Source organism: Eulemur rufifrons, chromosome 8 (assembly GCF_041146395.1).
Source record: "Eulemur rufifrons isolate Redbay chromosome 8, OSU_ERuf_1, whole genome shotgun sequence".
Classification (NCBI taxonomy): domain Eukaryota; kingdom Metazoa; phylum Chordata; class Mammalia; order Primates; family Lemuridae; genus Eulemur; species Eulemur rufifrons.
The window spans coordinates 35,186,522-35,212,753 of record NC_090990.1 but is presented as its reverse complement, the minus strand read 5'-3'; the positions used below and the strand labels follow the sequence as shown (position 1 = coordinate 35,212,753).

The 26,232-nt window shown below is 34.0% G+C and overlaps 1 protein-coding gene across 1 annotated transcript in view; it reads left to right on the top strand.

Annotated features, from left to right (window-relative positions):
• The window catches only part of SPATA6 (spermatogenesis associated 6), a 111,094-nt gene that overhangs the window by 59,302 nt on the left and 25,560 nt on the right, over nt 1–26,232 (top strand). Inside the window, exons 9-11 of the mRNA XM_069479173.1 lie at nt 6,295–6,335; nt 18,460–18,644; nt 22,556–22,607. Coding sequence (XP_069335274.1) covers nt 6,295–6,335; nt 18,460–18,644; nt 22,556–22,607 — 278 coding nt within the window. The remainder of the gene's footprint in view (nt 1–6,294; nt 6,336–18,459; nt 18,645–22,555; nt 22,608–26,232) is intronic.

Here is a 26,232-nt window from a genome sequence, read left to right as displayed (position 1 = left end):
ATTAATTTTTCTCCAGAATACAAATGGTTTGCTACTCTCAGTACATTATGTCAGGAGGCATATAGTGTTGTTTTGTTACCGGTGATGTTAATTTTACTCATTTGATAAAGATGGTGTCTGCCACTTTTCTCCATCAGAAAGGTGCTAATCCTTTCCTTTGTAATTATGGGAAGATACTTTGAAACTATGCAGTGTCCTCTTACTCCTCAACTTTAACTCCTTTAGCATACATTGATGCTTGTTGCCTGAAACAATTTATTACTGTGATTTTTGCCAAATAATGATTTTTAAATATTTGTTAGTCTTTGTACATTTATTAGTTGACTTTCTGCAGTAAAGCGTTTTCCCTTCTCAGTTCTCTAATTTTAATGCCCCTAGTCTTTTGACTACATTTTTTTTTTTTCCTGGCTGGCAGCTGGGCAGATCTCATCAACTTTTGTGTTCTCATCAACTATTTAAATACATGTGGCAATTTCTTATGGTAGGGCCTCTTAAACATAGGGAATTTTCACCTGAGATCTTGCTTTGTAGAAATTCTTAACCTTTGCTTGCCAAATTATCTTGCCTAATAGTTCTTGTTTTTATAGGATGCCATATTCACCAGCATTTACCCATTTCATCCTCCTAATAATCATATAAAGATGGATTGCATTATATTTGATTGAGGAAAAATAGCAGGTGCTTAGACAAGTTAATTGACTTGTTAGAGAGCTACAAAGTGGCCACCCCCAATCTGGAATCCAGGTCTTCTAGCCCCAAGTTCCTTCTTTTCCACCATTCTCCTACTACTTTCTCTGCTTTCATTAAGGTGTATATTTTTAAAAATACGTTTTTCAAGCATATTGTCTCTATCTAGAATCACCATGGTATATAATTGTAATTGTAAATTGTGTGGTCCTTTTGAAGGAACCCAGTATCTCTTGTAATGCAAGACTGTTTGGAAGCTTTATCCAGTCATTTGTGCATTTAAAGAGGAAATCAAGGGCTTCATCCTGGACCCTTTTTTTTATTTGCTTGGAATTTAGGAATGATATTAGAATCTATCTCTTCTCTTGGAAGAAACTTATTCTCTTACTCTATTCTTTTATGAGTTTCATTTCTATATTAAGATTGTAATCTTTTATGAACTTTCACCAGTCCCCTTGATGGTTACTGTTGTAAAGTAACCATCAAAGTTGTAAAGTAAAATAGATTTCCAAATCCTAATGTGTTACATCTTGAGTAGACAACAATAACTGGTAATTTTGATGTTTTCTGAATAAAATAGCATGTAGTCATCATGTACATACTCATTAGCAAAATATCTCATTTGTTGTAGTTTTCTTGTAAATGTGTCTGTCCCTCCTGTTGGATTTGTTGTCCTATAAAGAGCAGTAGCAGCTGAACGATGTCGTTTCTAAGAACTCTTATTTCTCTATTTTTATTCAACATTCTTAACAGCTTTATTGAGGTATAATTTATATACCATAAAATTCACATTTTAAGTGTACAATTAAATTATTTTTAATAAATTTGTACAGTTGTGGAATCACCATGACAATATATTTTTAGAATTCCCTCCCTCTGCCCCTGGATTGTTTCAACTTTTTGGCTATTATGAATAAAGCTGCTATGAACATTTGCACTGAAATCTTTGTGTAGGAATATGTTTTAATTTCTCTTGAATAGATTTCTAGGAATGGAATTACTGATTCATATGGTAAATTTATTTTTAACTTTTTAAGAAATGACCAACTGTTTTCCAAAGTGGCTGCACCATTTTACATTCCTACCAGCAGTGTATGAGGTTTCCAGTTTCTCTACATTTTTTACAATACTTCTTACTATCTTTTTTTTATTATGACCATTCTGGTGGGTGTATAGTTCTATCTCATTGTGATTTTAATTTGCATTTTCCTAATGACTAATGGCATTTAATGTTTATTTATGAACTTAGTAGCCATTTCATCACTCTTCTAGTTACTAGTAAGACGGGAACCTGTTGTGTACCAAACTTCAGACAAGAAAAATAAGTTAGGGGTAAAGTCTGGGATTTTTTGCTACTGAGACTTTGACAACTATAGGAGTGAAAATAATAAGAATATTAGACATTGGAGTAAATGGTTTCAGGTGAATGCAGCACAGCAAGAGGTGAGAAACACTTTAGTATATGCCTTTCTTTTTTAGAAGGTTGGGTCATCTAGAGATATTTTATAAAGCTGGACATCTTGGCTTTGCTGCCAGTAGTAGGGATTGACGTATGGCAAAAGCATTAGCCGTGTGTTCCATGAATGTTCACAGGCAAGCAGAGGGCCAACCTTAGAATGTTACATGGGCATTGGGGTAGGGTGGGTATTATGGTTTGACTGTTTGTCCCCTCCAAAACTTATGTTGAAATTTAATTGCCACTGTAACAACATTAGGAGATAGTACCTTTAAGAGGTGATTAGGCCATGAGGGCTCCACCCTCACTGATGGGATTGGTGCCATTATAAAAGGGGAACTTCTGTCCCCTCTCACCCTCTCCTTGCTTTGTCACCCTCTGCCATGTGATGACGTAGAGAGAAAGCCCTTGCCAAATGCTGGCACCTTAATCTTGGACTTTCCAGCCTCCAGAACTGTGAGAAAATAAATTTCTGTTTATAAATTACCCAGTCTCAGATATTCTGTTACAGCAGAGCACAAAATGGACTGAGATAGTGGGTAGCAGTATCCTTCATAGTAGGGTACTATGGAGGTTGCTAAAATAAGGATTGACACATAGGAACAACACATATTGACTATAATTGTTAGGATTTGGTTGAAGAATTACTTTGATAGAAAGAATAAGTTGATTCAGAGAGATGAATTTTAGATTAAAGCTCCTTAAGTCCTTGCTTAAAGTTAGGATTGGTCCCTTGGGACTGAGTCATATCCCTTGGGACTGAGTCATATCTGAGCCTATAAAGGAAGGTCAACTATGGAGATAAGAAGGATGCAGAGGCTCTAAATTGTCAAACACATCTCAGTGTGAATGGTGACGTTAGGGGAAAAGTGGATCTTAGTTTCTTATTAATGGTTGCTCAGGAAATGTTTTTATGACTGTCACATTTTGTTTTTAACCAGAACTGTTAATCACTACTTGGCATTTTATTAATTTGATTATATATCACATTCGTTTGGTTAGCAAATCCATAATCTGATATCATTTTTGAGACTAATGACACTTTTATTCTCCTATATGCTTTTGTTTTATAATAGGGAAATCTATTATCCTTATATTAGTAGAAGTAGCACTGAACTAATAAAAGACTCAATTCCATCACTTGTTAGTTATGTAGGATGTCAATCTCTGGCATGCAAAGTAGAAATAATCAGTCCTTCCTATTGTATTAGTATTAGTCTGCTCAGGCTGCCATAATAAAATACTATGGACTAGGTGGCTTAAACAAAAGGCGTTTATTTTCTCACAGTTCTGGAGGCTAGGAAGTCCAAGATCAAGGTGCTGGCAAGGTAAGTTTCATTCTGAGATCTCCTCACTTAGCTTGTAGTGGCCACCGTCTTGCTTGTGTACTCATGACTGTTGGGTGTGTGGGGTGGGGGTGGGGGTAGGGACGAGGGGCAGAGAGAGAGAGAGGAGAGAAAGAGAGAGAGAACAAGCCCTCTGGTGTCGTTTCTTATAAACACATTAATCCCGTCATTAGGGCCCCATTATCATGACCTCATCTAACTTTAATTACCTCCCCAAAGTCCCATCTCCAAATATCATCACTTTGGGGGTTAGGACTTAAACATATGAATTTTGGAGGGACATAGACATTTAGTTCATAACACCTATTTTGTGAAGTTAATGGAGAATCAAATAATAGCTAACATTTACTGAATGTGTATTTTCTGCTAGCTGTTATGCTAAGTACTTATATCACATTGTTTACGCATGGTAACATCATGAAGTTTAGAGACTAATTAATTCCCATTTTACGGTTGAAGAAACCTGAGGTTTAAAGAAGTAAAGTAAGTTGTTCAAGATCACACACACAAGATCTGAACTAGCTTACTTTTTCTTCATACTTGTTTTAAGTGAGACCTATTTATTATGCACAGCTCAAGTTTCTCCACCTTTAGGAAGTTTATTCTGATTACCTTTAACCTTGAGGGATTGCTCTCTGATACAACTTTTTATAGCATTAATTATCTGTACCATTCTGACATTTAGCCTGTTCTATACTGCTGCTATTCAACTTTGTATAACTTAACCAAAATAGATTATAAGTACTTCATAGTCATGGGCCATGACTTTTATCTCCTTTATTTCCTGCATTTAGAATATAGTTAGTACCTAATTGGTGGTGAGGGTGATTAAATATGAACATTGGGAAACCTCAGACCAAAGTAATAGCTTAATTTGTAAAAATGAAAGAAAATTATAAACCTGTTTGAATTAGGGTAAATTTATAAATGGTTTATGGCCAGCAGAAGACATATCAGTGTTTTAACATATTGAAACTTTTAATACTATGCTAGCTGCCAGAAAATATATACCACTTCCAGAAGTTATTACCTTAATTTTCAAAGTTAGTATTTTTAGAGAATTAGGCTTAGTGTGTCCTTTTCATTCTTTTATTTCTTCTGCTATTTGTGATCATGTTATATATTAGACTTCTGTACAAGAGGAGTTAGACTGGGATTTTTTTTTTTTTAATTTTGAAAAGTACTTGAAGTAAATTGACTCCTACTGGCATTAAATGGAGAAGTTGGCCTGTGTGAAAGACATTAATATTTCAGCTTATTTCTGGTGTGGTTCAGGGAACCTAGCAAACAATATCTTGGGCAATAAAAAAATGCCAAAAATTTTGCTGAGTACAGACTGTCTTAGGTCTTTCTCCATATAGTTATTTTTTTTATGGGCAGGGCGGTTTGGGAAGGTAAAATATAGAATCTTAGAGTGCTTTTGACTGAAGCGTATGAGTGAGGAAATAGAATTGCAAATTATGGTTTGAATTTTCTTGATATCAATATAACAGAGATTATAATACTTAATTGATTCTTGAAACTTGATTCCCTTAAGTAATGAATAAAACCCAACATCTGCATATACAATGTAGTGGTTGTTATCTAAGGAAGAGATTTAGAATTAGTTTTAAAATCCACTATGTGACAGATATTATTCTAGGGACTTTCACAAATTGTATAATTTGAGGTGAGATAAGCAATGTCTTCATACTTTTAAAATGGGGAATGAAACCAGAACAATATATCTGATAGTTGGCAGAACTTGAAATTGGACCCAGGCTTGTCCAATTTCAATAGTAATAATGTTGATGATGGTGTTAGTAATAATAGTTAACATTTATTTTAGTGTCTTTCATGTAATATCTAATTTAATCTTTTTTTTTTTTTTTTTTGAGACAGAGTGTTGCTTTGTTGCCCTGGCTAGAGTGAGTGCCGTGGCATCAGCCTAGCTCACAGCAACCTCTCCTGGGCTTAAGTGATCCTACTGCCTCAGCCTCCTGAGTAGCTGGGACTACAGGCATGTGCCACCATGCCTGGCTAATTTTTTCTATATATATTTTAGTTGGCCAGATAATTTCTTTCTATTTTTAGTAGAGACGGGGTCTCGCTCTTGCTCAGGCTGGTCTCGAACTCTTGACCTCGAGCGATCCACCCACCTCGGCCTCCCAGAGTGCTAGGATTACAGGCGTGAGCCACCGCACCCGGCCCTAATTTAATCTTTAAAACAATATTATGAAAGAGGTACACCAGACATGTTAGCATTCTGAGACTTACAGAGGTTAAGTCATGTGCCCAAGTTCATACAGTTGGTGCTTGGAATGTAATGTAAATTTATTCGTCAACAAAGTGTATACGCTACAAGTATGCTACCACCCTCTAAAGCTGGTCCTATTTCATTACACCCACTTGATTCTAGCATGGACTCCAAGAATAGGAACACGTGTACTTTGACGATATCAAATCTATCATCTAAATTATATTTTATCATAAACTGGTTATCAACTAAAAATTACCTATTTCGTATAGACAAACTAGTTTATCAACTAAAAATTATTCCTGTCTATGTTCATACGTCTCTTATTCTGATGAAAATAGTATTTGTGAAATCACTTAATTGCTGAACAACCAATACAGATTTTAACTAGTTGGCTTATCATCTTTGATGATGTTAACATTATTGAAGGATTTTGAAGTATTTCTGAAGAATCTGCTGTATGAATTATAATTGTAGAAACAGTGATAGTAGCAGAAATCAAAGATGAGACCAACTTCCTTTTCCTATGAAATATTTATACTTTAATTATTTTGTACATCCTTTTTCAGATCATTCTCATCTTGGCTGCTGCCGACCCAAGGATTATAAGGTTTGTCTAATAAATTGCAGAATAATAATTGTCATGGATTTCAGACAACAGCATAAGTGTATGCATAGTCAGACAGAGATTATCAAATTCACTTAGTAAAATAATGCAAAAATAGTAATTATCATATCATGTAATATTATTTTGGCTACTTTGTCAAGGGGTGTAATAGACTTTTCATTGAATGTCTTCCTGCAAGTATTTTGTGGTTTTTGATTATTTATTTGGATTAATTAATTATGTGGCCTGTGTTTGTATATATTTATGTTTTTGTGTGTGCATTAGGGGGAGAGAGAAATCAGTTGTTACTTATAGTGATACCTCACCTAGTAGTATTTTCAAAGTTCATTCATTTACAAAGCATCCTCATAATTTTTGCAATATCTACATACAATTTATGCTATTTTGTTTAAGTTTACTTTCTTTTTATTTATTTACTATTGTGAGTAATGAAATATCAGTATATGACATGCTTTACATGGATGATAGTCTTAAAAATACTACAGTGAAAACAAAACAATGTTACTAAATTTCAGCTAGATACTATTGTTTGCCAAAGTCTCTGAGGAATGCTCTCCATTTCTTCGTGAGACAAGCAATGATAGAGAGGTGTAAGAGACATTCCAATAGCTAACTGCAGATTTTTGATTGAAAGAGAATTGAAAAGATAATACATTTTTTCCTGTGATTCCATGTTGTTTAGTGTATTTCTTTGTGCCTTGTAAAATGATTTGTGTTATCATCTAAAATCATTTTGGGTACCATATTAAATTATCTGTCATATTGCTAGTAGTCAGTGTCCTCCATCTTGAGAAGCACTTCCTCACAGTTTGTCTTTTCTGTCCTGAAGAGAAAGCTTCTCGATAATAAGTATTATACTTTGGAAAACAAAACAAAACCAAAACCACAGCTTTCCTTAAAATACGTTTGTTTATTAACTTGAAAACAATTTGTTTTGTGCTTCCTAGTACTGAATAGCACAGTAGTTTGCCATGCCTTGACTGTGAAAAAAGAAATATGGAATGGTTAAGCAATGAGTCTAGGCACTGTGTGACTGAGTGCCCAAATCCACCAGTGTCAGAATCATCCAGGTGGAACTTTATAAAATGTTATTCCAGACCTGTTAAATTGAAATTGCTGAGAATGGACACTGGAATTTTTTATTTTTAACAAGTTTCTTGGTGATTCTTCTGCAGCTTTCTTGTTACCTATTGAAGGATTCTCATTTGCAAACCATTGGTATGGACTATGAATATAGCACTTACATAGATAGGGCTGTCCCCGTATGATGTTTGCATTAGGTTATACCTTGTTTAAGGCTCTCTCTAGAGGAAATTGGGCCTGGCGTGATTCACCTAGTCCAACCCCACACTGTTATGTAGAATATATGCAAACACGCACACATGCACACACAGTATGACAAGGACCTTATTGACCTTGCTTGTTGATAGTTGCTAGTATTTAGCACATTGTCTAATACATAGTGTGGATTCCTCATGTATATGTATTGTGTGAGAGGACTACTAAAAGAAAATAAATAAACCAAATATATAAAAATAGAGGATGGAGAGAGAGGGCTAAAGTTCATAGGACATTAATCTCTATCTTAAGTTAGCCATAATCTAACTGTAAGTTGGCTGGTCCGTGTCATGTAAAGATAGATGTAAATAGTTCTCTTTTCCACGTTAATTCTGCCAAGAATTACACTTCAGCCCGTCTTTAATTTCCTTCCACTTTCACCTCTGTATTCTTTACTTTTAGGGCTTCCTTTGGAGGGCATTAGGTAGTAATTTCACAGGATTGTTTTTGTATTTAAGAGGTAGGTTTTCATAGAAATACATCTGCAGCATTGCACTGAAAAGCATAAAGGATTATTTTCTTACAGGCACATAGTAGTTAATAAATATTAAGGTAGTAGAACACTATAGGATTTCTGTAAGGAAAAGAGCCGTGAAGGTGGAAGTACTCCACAGAAAATTTTCTAGAAAAGTGGGATCTTGTCTGAGTTCTCTGGAGAAATATACTTTGCATAGGTAAGAGAGTTTTTTCCCGAGTTCATCACTTTCTTTTTTTCCCCCTAGCTTTATTAAGGTATAATTGACAAATAAAAATTATACATATTTATGGTACAACATGATGTTTTGTTACAGGTATACACTGCAAAATGATTAAATTAAGCTAATTAACGTATCTATCACTTCACATATTTTTTGTGGTGAGCATATTGAAAATCTGTCTTAGCAGTTTTCAAGTATATAATACATTACCATTAACTGTCATCACCATGCTGTACAATAGATCTCCAGAACTGATTCATCCTGTCTACCTGAAACTTTGTACCCTTTGACTAACATCTTCCCATTCCCTCCAAACCCCCCACCCTCAGCCCCTAGCAACCATCCTACTCTCTGCTTCTTTGAGTTCAATTTTTTTAGATTCCACATGTAAGTGAGAAAATACAGTATTTATCTTTTTGTGCCTGGCTTATTTCATTTAATATAATGTCCTCCAGGTTCGTGCATGTTCTCACAAATGACAGAATTTCCTTCCTTTTTAAGGCTGAATAGTATACCATTGCGTGTGTGTGTGTGTGTGTGTGTGTGTGTACGTGTGTGTGTGTGTGAAGAAAATACCACATTTTCTTCATCCGTTCATCAGTCAATGGACACTTAAGTTGATTCCATATGAGCTCATCACTTTCTTGAAGCCCCTTGCTATAAACAAATAAGAGCCAACACAAAGTACTATTCTTTTTCTCTCAAGCTGTTTCCCTAGAATGTAAGCTTGAAAGCTACATGATCTGTCTTCCAAGCTATAGCAGGCTATAGTTTTATTAAATGTTTTGCCACTACATTACATACATCTTAGATTTTCCATTTGAAAATACCTGTTCCCTTGATATCTGCTTCCAACTGATAAGCCACTGTATATGTAGGTATCTGTTAGGGCCAGTACATTAAGATACCAATTTATGAATTGGTTGGGGTAATGCTTTTTGCTATACAAATAAAACTTCAAACTTTAGAAGCTTAATATAATAGAAATTTAGTTTTTAGTCACATAACAATTAAATTGAGGGTACTTTTGATCTGCTTGCTATTTTCTCATGTAATGACCCATCTTATGGCTTTGCCGTACGCTAGGGCCTTGGCTGTCCTCTTCACATGGTGGAAGTTGAAGGAGAACATGGAGAAGGCTTATCTATTTCTAAAAAGACTGGGCCTAGCATTGACACTTAACATTCTTGCCTATATTCTGTTACCAAGAGCTAATCACATTCCCTCACCTAAATGCAAAGATTGCTTCTTAGCAACAATTCTACTATGGAGAAGGGAAAGCTGAATTGTGGTGGACAGCTAGCCATTTCTGTCACATCAAGAATACTGTGTCCCTACATACTCTCAACTTCCCTCTTTCCCTTTAGAAAAAGATTATGTGACTGAAAGTATTATGCTGGAAATAAAAATTTAGCAAAACTAGAAATCATCTCTGCCCACATGGATATTTCATGGTACAGAAAAAGATATTAACAAACTCACAAAAATTCATATATACCTGGAACTGTCATGAATATTGTGGAGGACATGCATAGTGCTTTGACATTAGAGGATTTGACCTAGTCAAGGAGAATGGAAAAGATATCTTGAGAACCTTGAGCTCTGAAGATGAGTAGAAATTTACTACATAAAAAGGGGAATGAAGAACATGTGCAAGAGAAAAGGAGAAATAACAGTTATGAAAGTTAAGTGGCTAAGACACCAGTGCTTCCGGAAGTAAAGACATGAGTAGGTGCATGGTATAAATTGAGGCTGGAGAAACAGGTAGGGATCAAATCTTTTAGGCCATGTTAGGAATTTTGGTAATTATCCTAAGCACAATGGGAAGCAAATGAAATTATTTTAAACAGGTGACATGGTTAGATTTGTACTTTGAAAATATCATTCTGGATTGTGGTATCATTCTGGACTGGGAAAAGAGTGGATCCTGGTAGACATGTTAGTAGACTGTTAAATAGTCTACTAAAGGTGAGAAATGGTGATAGCTTGGACTGGGGTGGTACTAATGTCGGTTGATAGCAGTAGAGAGATTAGACAGATATTTAGAATTTACGTTGGTAGAAAAGTAGACTTGATAAATGGAAAAGATGTTTTACATGACGATATTTTCGTCACTGATGGACCACACATATGATGGTGGTTCTATGAGATTATAATACCATAGTTTTACTGTACCATTTCTATGTTTAGATACACAAATACTTACCATTGTATTCAGTACAGTATTCAGTATAGTAATAGACTATACAGGTTTGTAGCCTAGGAGCAATAGGCTATACTATATAGCCTAGGTGTGTAGTAGGCTATACCATCTAGATTTGTATAGTACACTCTATAATGTTTGCACAATGATGAAATCACCTGACTATACATTTCTCTGAATGTATCCCTGTCATTAAGTGACACATGACTGTACTATGTTCAAATAGAGAAAGACTTGTATTGTAAAGATATTCCTATACCTATAGTCATTTACAAATTAACAAGATCCCAATAAAAATATCACTCAGCATTTTTTTTATTCCAAGAACTAGGCAAAATAGCTAGGAATACTTTGAAATCAGAGAGCATTGAAAGGAGGTTAGCTGTGCAATGTGAAGAATGATTCTTAGATTTCTGATTTTTACAACTCAATGTTTGATGACACCATTTATTGAGATAGGAATATGTTTAAGGACTAGTTTGGAGTTCACAGAATTCTAAATTCTTCTGTAAATTCTTGTTTATCTTGTTTAGGCTTTGAAGAGTCTCTGATATGGCTTTCAGTTCAGAAACAAACCAGAGCTTAAAAATCAATCATATGGCACTTGTTCTATTCTGAAGGGGATTTAACTTTTACAAGTTATTGAGCTTTTGTTTCAGGCAGGTCAGATGAGAAGGAAAGCAGGCAGGAAGGAGGAGGATAGGGGCCTGTCAGTAATGGAAGAGCATAGGACAGGAGGTAAGGAACAGTGGGATAAATGTTTCTTTCAAGCTGCAATGTGAAGGCATCTAAAAGAGAGATGGTTTTAAGGAATCTTTTAAGGAAGCAATTTTTAGAATCTAATTTTTTAAAAAAATTTTGTCATAGCCATTGGGAAATGTAGGCCATTGGATTTGTAGGATTTTGCTCCTTTTCATTCTTTTAAGTGAACAATTTTGTTCATATAATAAAATTCTCCAAAGTAGCCACTGTGATATTTTAGAATCCTTGGTGAAATTATGCTGCTTAGAAAAATAAATATATAATTTAAAATTACAGTCTGAATACATGTAAGAAGCTTGAGTCTAATTTGGAGGGGGCATGGACCTGAACTGAAACAAACCCTTGAGAGTCTGACAATGTTGATCAAATGTATTACTTGCACACATTGTATCTTTGGATCTCAACCTAATGGTTGTCTCAAATTGGAGATCTGACAAATCTGCAATTCTAAAAGGATAGGGTTTGGAGGTAATTTCTCTCAGAGACAATTTCTGTCATGAAAAAAACAAGAAAAAAACTGAGGACAGTTTTCATGATATTTCAGCAAGTGACCCAGGCAAAGTCTTTACTGTAAGGATGCTGGTGTAATGAGAACAGCTGAACCTGTCAGTTCTTGGGCCTGACTCACGGGTGGATTTTAGTGGCTTATGCCTGTTCATTTCCCTAGGAAAGTCTTACAGATTCACCACAAAAAGTGACAAAGACAGAGAGGCATATATTAATATTAGTATTGTTAGTAATAAGACAGATTTCCCCTAGCATACAGGTTTTCAAATCTGATCAGATAAAGAGATTACTAAAAGTGTTCTACATTCCTAGAAGACAGAGTAACTTAGCCTTTGGGAGCTAAACAAAAGCAAATCAAAGCTCAAACTCTGCACCGAGACTCATTTACTTTACTGTTGCAGTCAGAGAGACCTCTGAGGACAGACACTCAAAGGATCTCAGAGGAGTTTGCTGTTTCTAAGTTGAAGATCATAGCTGTAGCAGCAATGCAGTCTTTTGGATCTTAGTGGACTTTTAGGATTGTCAGCTGCCAACTCACCAAATGTCCATCACAATAACTGAATAATCTACTGATATAAACAAAGTTGAGTTTATGACATAACACAGTAAGGGAGAGCACCACCTTTGCAGTCTTAGTATTATCTCTGAAATGGGAAGGCTAAGGGCAGATATTGATAGGGTTTTGGGATCTGGGCTTGAGTGTTTTAAGGGAGGGCTTTCAACATAGGAATCTAGTCAGCAAAGTTTGTGATATAAAAGTTTAGGATTAATGAACACAAAGGCCAGGGTTTTAAAGGAAGTAAATAGTTTGATAAGTAAATAGTTATTTGATAAGGAAGGGATTTGTCCAGTTGAGTGATCTGTTGTCCTGAGAAGGGGACTGTTTGCCCAGATTAAGAATCTGTTGTTGCGAGAAGGTAGCTGATTGATGATTGAGCAGTCTGTCGTTCAGGTAAATGATTTATGGGAAGGTCTTGAAGAAATTAATGAAGTTATTTACTGATTTATAGCTTTTATTTTCCTGGGCAGGAATTTTTTCAGGAACTCACCAGAAAGTTATGCTGAAGTAGGTGGGCTTTAGTTCTTTGTCTTTGTAGTTAAATTATATGAGGTCTCATGTTCTAGATGGTACAGTTGTAAGTTGTTCAGCATGTTTCATCAGTATGGGTCCTTGTGCAATTTTGTGAACTGTAATTTCTCTTGCTAAACTGCATTATTATATAGCAGAGGGAAATGAACCTTTATTATGTTAAGCTACTGATTTCCAAACTTAATTTGCTACTGCAGCATAGCCTAATGTGCTGTAGCATAGACTGATGCAGTATATAGTCTCTTTTTGCTCCTCTCTTTAACAGGATCATATGTAAGGGAGTATGACTGTTATGTGCGATAGAGATATCCTTTAGCAAGTATCCTTTAGATATCCTCTAGCAAGTTTAAGAGTTTCCCTTTGAAATTCTTTGTTTGCGAAGAATGTTTGTGTTTTTAAATCATGAGTGGATGTTGAATATTACCAAATACTTTTTCAGACTCTGTTGAGGTGATCTTTTTTTGTAATGAATTAATAGATTTTCTAATGATGATTCCTCCATGTATTATTTGAATAAACTGAATTTGGTCATGTTGTACTCTGTTATTTCTTTTAACATTATTGAATTTAATTTGTTAATATTTTTAGTTATGATTTTTTTTCCGTATATGGGCACAAATGAGGGTGACCTATAATTACCCTTCTACTTTTCCTTGAGTGGTTTTGTAGCATTGTTATGATCACATCATAAGTTTCGTTAGGGGTGTTTTCTTCTTTCTCAGGAATAGTTTGTCAGCTTGTTCCTTAGCTTTGTTTATAGGATTATTGGTAAATCAGACTGTGAACCCATTCTCTGTGGGACTTTCCTTATAGAAAGCCTATGAGGCTTGGGCTATGTGAGTTTGTCATTTGTTTCTGCCACAGATACATCATATGTCACTGGCCTAGGACCCCCACTGCTTAATAGCTGTTTGACTTTGCTTCCATTTCTTTTCCTGTAAAGTACAGATAATAAAAATACCTACCTGATAAGGTTGATGTGAGGATTAAAAAAGTTATTTATATATATGTGCATAGAACAGTGATCTAAGAGAGGAGATGTTTTTCCTCATAAGAATTGATATATTTGGAAATTATTTTATTTTATTGCATTATTTTAGAATGTTTTCTAACTTCTGTTTTAGTGTAAAGAAAGTACATCTTCCTTAAATCAGATAGCGAGCATATGGATTTTTAAATCAGATAAGATAGAAATTGATCATTCGCTTGCTATAGGATTCACTAGGGAATGTTCTTAGCAATATTGAGAAACTGATCTCAGTTATCTCTGCCTATTTCTGTCCCTCTCAGAACCATACTTTCTTCTTGCCATCCTGTATGTTGTGCTTGTACTGAACTTCTTTCCTATAATCCTTATTCTCAACTACTTCTCAGCTAGTTCCATTTGAATTATTTGTATTTATTTTTTTACTCTTTTGCCCTATGATGATGGAGAAATATTAGAGTGGTATCAGACACTAAGTAGGCTTTCAACAAATGTGTGTTGCATAAGTGTATTTTTTTGGTTTCTATTTCGCTTAGTGGTTAATTCTCCTATTAATTTGACCTTGAAGTTTCATAAGTATAAAAATTTTATGGCCATTAATATGATTTAACTTAACCACTTATTATATAAGTAACTTTCAGGAATCTTATTTTATATGTGTGGTATTACCAAACCACTAGGTATCATAGATTTGAAAACTATGTCATTAATTACAGTGAATTTAGTGTATGAAATTTCCTTTTTTGCCTATAACAGTTTCACATTGGTTTAAAAATATTAGATTTTTTTATCTTGTTACATTTCAGCATTTGCTGTATTGAAACTGTTGTATTTGTGAGATGATCAAAAAGGCATTTACTATTTTCATAAATGTAAAACAGAAAGCCTCTTCCTGCCGAACTATAAGTGCTATAAACATAGGAAAATTATCTTTCATGAGACAAGCCTTCTGCTAGGTGTTTTCACTAATTTTTTCTCATTTCATTTTTGTGTCAAACCTGTAAGATTATTTTTTCAGTTTATAGATAAGGAAACTAAAGCTTCAGTAAGATAAATTATTTTCTCAGGGTCTGATAGCTAGGGGGGACTTGAACCCAGGTCTTTGGACTCTAATCCAGTGTTAGTTATTAAGGAGTCACCCAAGAAATAGAACTCTGCTGTGAAGAGCCAAGAGATAATATTCCATTTGGCTTTTGGAAGGGAATACTAGCCTAAGGGAAACTCACAAGAGCTATGGAAAAAACTTTTTAAGCTAAGGCTTAAGGTTAAAAGTTTGAAGTGGATCCTTATCAAAGATCTACCCCCTCATTACATCTTCCAACTCCTCATTTATATGTAAAACTTTCCAAAACAAACACAAACTCTAATTCTATGGAAAGGATACACTCCAGCTGTGTTTCCTTTGCACAATCACTTATATATATATTTAGTTTTGACTTCCTTTCTTACTGTTTTATCATTACTTGCTTTTGATGTTTCCCATTCTAGATTGTAACTTCTCTGAGGTCTCATGTTATATTTATTTGTGATTATTGTTCCCTACTTTGTTCAGTACTTTATATAGAAAAGATGCTTACTAAATGTTGAATATTACATTTAGGGTTCTCTTACAGTGTGCCCTTCCTACCTCTGTCATATTCTCCATCACCTTCCTGTAGAGATACCCAAGTGATCCTAGTCATTGTTCATCTTTCTGTGTGCCTTTTTCCCATTTTGAATGGCTTTCTTCCTGTTTCCTCCACTTATGGCCTTGATTCCCATTCTACCTCCTCCATGAGACCTCCACCATTCAGACCATTAGAAGTCTTTCATGCCTTTGAATTTCCTTTTGCAGTTGTTGTCACTGGGACATTTTTGACATTTTAGCATATCTATCTTATTGTCAGTTATCTTTTTGTTTACGTCCTGTCTCATCTGGATTGTGAGTTTAAATTCCTGCACTTTTTTAGATCTGAATATTAGCTAACATGTTCAAGAGATTCTCAGTGAATATTCTGATAGAAATTCAGTGTGCTCACTTCAAAGAGGCTTTATTTAAAGCATTGCTCACTAGTTTGGAGAGAAAATTTAGTAGACAAAAATGAAGTGGTCTGCTAGCCAACATGACTCAATTAGCATTGAAATTATGAAAAAAATAATCTCCCCACTATAGGCCAAGTGGCTCATATTTGGATACAATTCTAGAAACAACACTATAGCACCCCCACCTCTTTTCTATGTGGCTTGATCTTGTTTTTGATATTTACTGTGTTTTTGTTTTGTCTCTGTGAATAACTAACAATGGAGAAATTTTCATTTTTTTCATTTATTCAATCTAGATCATGTATTTCTTTTTGGTCATTTATTGGGGATTGTAACTGAGTCATTTGAACTATGTGCTGTTTGGTTCTAGAATGGAAGCTTGATTCTCTCAGCTGACTGCTGGCTTACTATTTATTGTTATAATTCTGGAAAGCAGTGAAAATTGTAGTAGTGTTGAAACAAAAGCTCTGTTGAACTGATATTTTAATAATAACTTACATTTATTATGTAATTAATTTATGCACCTAGGTAATATACAAGGTAATTTAAATCAATTTTGGAAGATCTAGAAGGTAGCTATTATTAGCTTTTTTTTTACATGTAAGGGAAATGAGTCTGAGAAGAATTAGGTAGCTTTCTTAAAGGTCAAATATTTAATTAATAAATAGCACTGCTGGAATATAAACTCTTAAAGGCAGGGGCTTCATTTTGTTCACTGTTGTAGTCTCAACACTTAGAACAATGACTAGACTTTAAATATTTGTTAAATGAATCCAATTCCTCTCCTTTCATTCTCTCTTGAACTCAACTACAGATTTTCACGCTTATCATTTCATCAAAGCCACTCTTATTAAATGTTCCTGATGACCTCACTGTTAATATCCAAAGGTTCATTCTCAATCTTTTCTAACATGACTTAACAGTTAGTCAATTCCCCCTTCCTTGAAATACATTGTTTAGTGACTTCCAAAAACAACACATTGCCTTGTTTCTTCCCCTTCCTCCCTGGCTACTTCTCAATCTAATGTTTTCTTCTCATTTTCCCAGCCTCAGAATACTGGAGTATTCCCAGGGCTCCTTCTTCAGTTTCTACTTTCTATTTGTGCTCACTTTCTTTGTGATATCACCCAGTGCTATATCTTTAAATACCATTTAGACTGTAGTAATTACCAATGCATATCTTTCTCCCCTGAACTCCACTTTAATATGTTAGATGATTAATAGATTGATATGTGAAGCTTAGTATGTCCAAAACTAGACTTACTCTACTACTCTTCAGCTGGAAGGGTATAACTAACTCATACAAACTCAACCCTTCCAGTTGACTAGGCCAAAAATCCTTGGCATCATCTTTGACATCCAGTATGTTAGCAAATCCTGTTAGCTCTGTCTTCCAAATGTTTTCTGAATCTGATCAATTCTCACCTCTGTTGCTATCATTCTGATCCAAGCCAGCATCCTTTTGCAGATTTTGTTGTGATAGTTTCCTAGCTGATTTCCCTGCCACTGCCCTTGGCTCCTCTAAAGATTGTTTTCAACATAGTAGCTAGGGATCCTATTTAAAAAAAAAAAAAAAAGTCAGGGTGTATTTTTCTCTGCTCAGAATAGAAGCCTAAATTCTTAAAACCTACCTTTTTGACCTAATTTCCTACTACTCAGTCCAGCCCTCTGGCTTCCTTGCTATTAAATAATATAAGTCATGCCTTCTACCCCACCTCCCAGGATCTTTATATCTATTTTTCTCTCTTTCTGGAATACTCTTCCCACAGATGTCTCCATGATTTAGGTCTTGTGATCTTTACTAAGGTCTTCAGGTCTTTACTAAAGTGTCCTCTTCTCCATGAGGTCCCGTTTAAAATACAGATACTTCCCTGCATACCTTTCCCATCTCACCCATCAGCACTTCTTATCCCATTTCTTGTTTTATTTTTTCTCTAATTAATTAAGATCCTTTCATATACTCACATATTTTACTTATTTATTTTAGTATATGTGTATTTTAAATTCTCTCCTTACTAGTATATAAATTTTACTAGGATATTAAGTTCCACAAGGGCAGGAAATTTATTCATTTGTCTATCCTCAGTTATTCATATGTCCATCCCCAGAACAAATGAAGCAATGAGTGATTATTAGAACTAGAATTTGAATCTAGATCTGTTTGACCTCATAGCTAAACTAGGCTATCATTTGATTTATGTGTTTGATATACACACACCCGTATGCCAACCCACCCATACTCAAAAGCCTTTCAAATTGATAAAGTTGTGTAACTTTTATGCATGCGTAATGAACAATCTGGATATATTTAATACTTAATCTTACAGTGATAATGACTACTGTATTCTGAAATTTACCTTCAAATATAGCTGTGGCTTATATTTGTTTTATTACTTTTATAAAAGTTGTATGTGTATAATGCTACTATATATGATGTGTTACTATTAATATATATTATGCATATATATGTATGTGTGTATATATATAATTTTTTAAAATAGGTTATCAGGACACCCCATGGGAGAGACTTCGATGACTCTTTGGAAAGATGTGAAGAGTATTTGAGCCCAAGATCATGTAGCAAGCCCCAACATTCAGCGAGGACCTTGCTAGTCCATTCAGCACCCTCAACGATGCCGAAGCATTCTCCGAGCCCTGTGTTAAATAGAGCTTCTCTCAGGGAAAGGTAATAAATACTCTCTATTTTTGTACTAATCTTTTGAATAATCAACTTTAGAAAGGGAAGGCAGCAATTATTCATGTGAATTGATTATTCGTAAAAGTATAATTTGATTTTATGAGGTTTCCTTAAATTGTTTTTGTTTAGAATATACTATATATTACATAATGTTAAATATTCCTCACTAGCCCAGTTCTCTAGAAATGAGTTTATTAACCAGATATGGGTCACGTTAACCCTAATTAAATATTATAGTTCTTAAAAGGGAAAAGTGCAGTATACGATAGTTTATTTTAGTAGATTCATAAGGATTTAATGTTATAGACATGGTTTAAGTATAAAAATAGCATAGGTATTTTCTATTTAGTCATAATGGTGATTTATATATTGTTGGTAAATGGCATCTAGTTTTCTCAAATAACCTCCCCTCAACTCTCTAAGAGAATCTTAATCATGTAAGGATTCCAGCTCTCCCTCTAAAAATGTTTTGGCAACCAAAGTTGGATACTTATGATTTGGATGTGAAAGAAATCATTCCTTTTCATATTTTTAAAAATCTAAATTGGAAATTCCATGCCTGTGTCATAAATAGCAACATAGAAAACTATGATTTTGTCGTAAATTGAAAAAAATCAATCCTGGTTAAAAAAAATTATAGAAATTTGAAGACCTAAGAGATAATACTGTCAACAATCTGTAAATTTGTCTGTATTTATAGATGGTATCAAAAAGCTAAAGTAAGTACACTAAATTACTATAGTATATTAGGGCCATCAGATATAATTAACAAAGATTTAATTAACTGTAGAGAATATATCAAAAGTTCAGCTCAAAACTGATGATTTGAACAAGAGTGTGTTTGTTTGGATGCTGAATTAAAACATCCCTATTCTGAACAGATAGGTTTGTCTTTTTCTTCATTACCTTGTAAGTATTCAGAATGGATATATGGAGGCATGTTGAAGTCCTCAATCCTGAGATATGTAATTTTTATTGATACTGCTTCTAGTCCAATAGAATCACGCCTAAGGGGATCATTGAATCATTGACATAGGTGCCCACGTGCGCACGCGCACACACTCACCCCCACCCGCGCGCGCGCGCTCTCTCTCTCTCTCTCTCTCTCACACACACACACACACATACACACACTTTAAAAGTTTAAGAGAAACTCTTGAAGCAAGGTTTTTCTGCTGAAGTTTACTAACTTGTACCTCAGTATCAGGGGATTTTCATTGATTTCCACATCTGCTCAGATGTTCAGACATATAGTTGGTACCACTTTCTTTTTACTTACTTTTAGAATTAAGCTCTTGTCATTTTGTTGATTGGCTCCTTTGCCATATCTGTAAGTTTTCCAGAATTTTTTAGCCTATATTTCCTTGGATATGTTTTTATAAATATTGTTTTATTTTTCTACCTTTTCACATATTTTGTAGAACTCTCCAATTGCAAATCTACCACTATAGTACAATATCAGTTTTAGTCCTGTGTTACTTTATCCTTGTATACAATTTTGTTCTGGCTACTGACTTTTGCCTAGGTTAACAAATTCTCCATTTAGGTCATATTAAAAAATTCTTCGTTGAGGATAGCTAAAGTCAGCTATTTCTTTATTCTTATTTCAGTGTAGGAGGTGGCTTAGAGTAGATAGAGGCATTTACACATTGTTTTCACTCAAGATAGTAAATGTAGATAAGTTTTGTTGGAAAGAAATGAGTGATTGTAATATTAAACATTACCTATTTTACCTATAACTTTAAGAAGTTTTAAAATTCTTTTAAAATAAAAGAATATAATGGTAATTTAGTTTTGAATTCATCTAAATAAATTAATTAACATTTTATTATGTACTTTCTAGGGCAGGCATAATAAACTTTTTTACTTTCACTGAGGCAGAATACCTCCACCTCTGTTTTGAGTGTATTTTCTAAAAAAGATCTAGATTTAGTCTATAAAGGAAAATAAAATCTGTAAGACATACTACTAGGAACAAACACATTTCATTATTTTTAACACTCAATACCACATCTTTAAATATAAGACATTCTCTAAAAAACAGCAACAATCAATCAATCAATCAATCAATGACATTCTCTATCTGGATTTTTCTAGGTCACTGAGCAGTATACTTGCAGGGTGTTTATATAATTTATTGAAATCAGTAAACAATTTAAACTGATGTAAATGTAGATTATATGTCCCAGGGAAAATTGGAAGTTTTGCCTGGAACCTGTATGACAGATCATACAGCTATAGGAGTTTATCTGTTTAAATATTCATTGCAATTAAATAAGTTTGCTCTAACATTGTAGTAAAATGCTGACTCCTTAATCATATATGTGAATAAACAGATTTTTAAAAATATTATCAATGACTTAAACAAAAGAATTCCTTTATTTATAGTAAAGGTGCTTTTTGCTTTGAGCCTATTTGAAAAATTCCTCCAACAAAATTAGAACATCATAAAATAGTTTCAATTTTTATTGTAAGTGTTATATTTCAGAAGCGGTTTTCTTCTCAATGTATAAATATTAATATTGTGATTTAAAATTTATAATAAGTTCTAGAGTTATTACTAAAATTAGACTAAAAAATACTAGCAAATCTAAAAAGGAGCTTATATTCTTTTGAATCATGCTTAAAATTTGGTTTTTGTAAATGGAGTTAAAGATTGATAGGCAAGCATTCCTTATACCACAGCACAGACTAGTGGATCCTCTAATAGTATCATTGACGAGATCCAGTGGATCCTTGGAGCTACATAGTTGCATCTCAGATTTCCAAAATGTGCTACATGTATTGCAAATAATAAAGTCTGCTAATATATTTGCATAGGTGCAGTAGGGCTTGCTTTTATTCATGCAGGAGATTAAAATTTAGATATACTTGATTATCTGTTATTGATTGTGTTCTTTAAAATAGGTTATATAAACCATTTATCCTGCTCAGTAGTTTATACTTTGCTTAAACATATATAATTGTAACTTTTAAGAACAAACAAGGAAGGAAAAAAGGCAAAGGTTTAAGCAACATATCCACGTTTTACCTATTTCTTTATAAAGAAATTATCAATAACACTTCATATAGATGCATTATAATTAGATGGATATTTTCATTATTATATATAATAAAGTAGCTTAATTATACCAATGTCAATTTTGAATTTGGGAAGGGCATAAGTAAGAGGAATAGATGCTTTGTTTCTTCTTCAACATCATTTCAGCCCTCAGACTCTAATAAAAGTCATATTTTTCTTACCTATTTTTCAATACTTCTTTCTCTTTTAAGTGAATTTATCTCGTAGCAGAGACTAGAGAGGTGATATCATCTGTGTTAAGGGACTATTTAATTTCTATGGTCCTCTGTATTTTGAAAGAAGAACATGATTAGATTCTAAATAATATTTTCATCTATTATACACATTGTTTCATTTTGTAAAAGTAATTTTTTTTTTGTATGCAGAAGGGAATTTCTTTGACATAGTTTAAGAGTATGATTAAATTAAAAGAGAATAAGAACTGATTTTAAAGGCAATGTACATGTAATTGTGTTAATATGAAAATCTATACCTTTAATTAGAGATAAAGCTCTAAATAATTATGTATGGAAATCATTGAAATGGTCAGATATATAAGTATGTTCTCTCCAATGGATGCCAAACTTTATTAAGACTATTTATTAAACATATTGTGAAAACTTAATAGTATACCTGAGAATTAGTACCTGATATTATGTTTCCCCCATCCTTAGTCAAAGGAAGAAAATACGTTATTTTAATCTTCTATATGTTTTCACATAAGGATAAGGAAAAAAATGACTTTCAATGTCTGTGTTTGGAAAATTGGAAAGATTTCTTTTCCTCTCCCTCAAATTACCTCTTTTTTTTTTTTTTTTTTTTTTTTTAATGTCTGCAGGTTCCATTCTGATTGGTGTTCACCTTCAAACTGTGATGAAATCCATGACCGGGTAAAAAATGTCTTGAAATCACATCAGGCTCACCAAAGACATTTATGTGTTAGTTTCTAAAATTTTCTCTTGAAGGCTATTTATAATAGGGCAAGAAAACCACCTCAGATGCATAAAGCTTACAATATTTAGTCACTAAGAAGAAAGAAAAAGGAATGCAATTTGATGGTTTTGTTAAAGGCAACATATCTTAACTTCCTGCTTGACCTGAGCCATGCAATATGTTTGACATAGAGTATCTGAACTATAAACAATGTTACTGATAATTATCTTATAAAGAGTCAATATGACCAGGCACATTCACTTATGCCTGTAATCCTAGCACTTTGGAAGGCCGAGTCAGGAGGATTCCTTGAGGCTAGGAGTTTGAGACCAGCCTGAACAAGAGTGAGACCCTGTCTCTACAAAAATAGAAAAATTAGCTGGGCATGGTGCTGTGCACCTATAGTCCTAGCTATGTGGGAGACTGAGACAGGAGGATCACTCAAGCCCAGGAGTTTGAGGTTGCAATGAGCTATGATTGGGCCACTGCACTCCAACCTCCCAAATTTCCAGCCTTGAACTCCTGGACTCTAGCAATCCTCCCGCCTCAGTCTCCCCAGTAGCTGCAACTACAGGTGCATACCACAATGCCCAGCTAATTTTTAAAATTTTTTGTAGAGGCCGGGCGCGGTGGCTCACGCCTGTAATCCTAGCACTCTGGGAGGCCGAGGCGGGTGGATCACTCGAGGTCAGGAGTTCGAGACCAGCCTGAGCAAGAGTGAGACCCCGTCTCTACTAAAAATAGAAAGAAATTATATGGACAACTAAAATATATATATACAAAAAAATTAGCCGGGCATGGTGGCTCATGCCTGTAGTCCCAGCTACTCGGGAGGCTGAGGCAGTAGGATCGCTTAAGCCCAGGAGTTTGAGGTTGCTGTGAGCTAGGCTGATGCCACGGCACTCACTCTAGCCCGGGCAACAGAGTGAGACTCTGTCTCCAAAAAAAAAAAAAAAAAGATGGGGTCTTACTATATTGCCCAGGCTGGTCTCCAACTCCTGGCCTCAAGCAATCCTCCCATCTCAGCTTCCCAAACTGCCAGGACTACAGGCGTGAGCCACAACGCCTGGCAATCAAAATTTTTTTCATAATTTATTTTCCTTTTTATTAACTTGCTATTCATTTTTTCATTATTCTGTTATTTGTTTTGAAGTATTTCTTTTATGACTTCCCTAATAATATTGGAACATGAAATCATTTAACTCTTTTTAAATGTGCTTCCTTTTTTGCATATCTATGATCATGCATTTTAATTCTACATGTATAAAACACACAAGAAATTATTTTTATTCATATAGTAACATTTATTCATTTTAATCACATATTTACCATTATTCTTTATTCCTTCCTGCAGTTCTCTTTTACCATCTGGACTCTAGAATCATTTTCCTTCTATCTAAAGAATTCTCTTTAATAATTCTTTTCATGTCAGAGTCCTGGATAGGAATTCGGATTTTGTTTGTGTGAAACATCTTGGTTTTGCTTTTCTTTTTGAAGGATTGTTTTACTAGGTAATAGAATGCTATATTTATGGTTATTTTCTTTGGCATTTTAAATAAGCCATTCCATTGTCTCCTGGCTGCTTTTATAACTTGAAAAGTCAGCTGTTATTCCTTTGAAGTAATATGGGTTTTACCCCCCTCAGTTGCATGTAAGATTTGTTCTTTGACTTTGTGTTTTGTAGTTTTACTATGATATGCCTACATGTGGTGTTCTTGATTTATTTTTTCTTTAAGTTTGCAGAACTTACATCTTTTATCAGTTTTGGAAACTCTTAGCCATTCTTTCTTTAAACATTGCTTGTGCCCCAGTATCTCTTTGTTCTTTCTCTGGAGCTCCAGATTATACTTATGTAAGATCTTTAGGCTGTGTCTCGTGTATCTTATGCTTATATTTGTATTTTTCATTCTTTTTTTCTCTCCAGTTTGGATATTTTCTTTTAAACTGTCTTCTTATTTGCCAATACTGTCTTCTGTTACGTTTACATTGAATGTTAAAACTATTTGAAATGGACCAAATCTGTGAAAGACACACACTACAATAACTAACTCAAGAAGAAATAATCTCAGTGGTTGTATATCTATTAAAACAATTGAATTTTTAGTTACCAACTTGTTAAAAAATGAAGTTCCAGGCCCAGATGGTTTCTATGGTGGATTCTACCAAAACTTTAAGGAAACATATTATCAGACTTTCACGCTTCTGAAAATATTAATAGAAGGAAAACTTCTAAAGTTATTTTATAAGGTCAACATTTACTGTAATGCTAAAACCAGACAACAACATTGCAAGAAAAGAAAAATATAGACCAATGTCCTTCATGACAACATATTGAAAAATCCTCAACAATATATTAGCAAATCAAGTCCTGCAGTATATAAGAATGAAAATACATCATGATCAAGTGGATTCATTCCAGAAATGCAATGTAAATTCATCATATTAACAGATTAAATAAGAAAAGGCATATTTCTTCTCTATGTAGTTTAAATAGATACAGAAAAAGCATCAAGCAAAATTCAACTGCATTCATGATAAGCACTTTTAGTAAAGTAGATGAGAACTTCCTATGAGCATCTGTGGAAAACTTACAACTAACATTATACTTAATGCTGAAAGACTGAATGCTCTTCCCTAAAGTTCAGAAACAAGGCAAGGATGCCTTCTCTCATCGTTCCTTTAACATCATAATGGAAATCTTAGACAATGTAAGAAGGCAAGAAAAATGAAAGGCATAAAGATTAGAAAGGAAGAAACAAAACTGTATTTGCAGAAGATTTTATTTATATAGAAAATTTCAAAGCATCTACAGAAAAGATGCTAGAAATAATAAGTGAATTTAGCAAGGCAACAGAATACAAGAAAAGTCCATTTCTTTGCTATATACCAGCAATGAACAATTGGAATTTTAAATGAGAAAATTCGTACCCTTTACAACAGCACCAGTCATTAAAGTGCTTAGTTAAAATTCTAACAAAATATGGTGCAGGATCTGCATGCTGAGAACTACAAAACACTGCTGAAAGAAGTCAAAAAAGAGAGGAATAAGTGGAGTGATATATCATGTTCACAGACTAGAAGATTTAAAATTTAAATCCCAATTTGATCTCTAGATTTAATGCAATCTTAATCAAAATCCCAGCATTATTTTTTATGGATATTGACAAGCTTATTCTAGAATGTATATGGAAGGCAAAAAATTTGAAAAATCAAAACAATTCTGAGAAAGAACAAAGCTGGAGGACTCATTGCCCAGTTTTAAGATTTTTTACTATGAAGCACAATCATGAAGTTAGTGTGTTATTGACTAAATTATAGACACATATGTCAAAAGAATAGAATAGAGATCCTTGAAATAGACCCACATAATTACCACAAGCTACTTTTTAATATAGGTACAAAGTCAATAAATAGAGCCTTTATATTTGTAATCTTTTCAACAAATGGTTCTGGAAAACAAAATAAGAGAGCCCCTTGACACATAATTCAAAATAGATCATAGACCTTAAATGAAACTTTTGGAGGAAAACAGAGTATAAAATCTGTGTAATTTAAGTTTGGCAATGAATTTTTAGATATGAC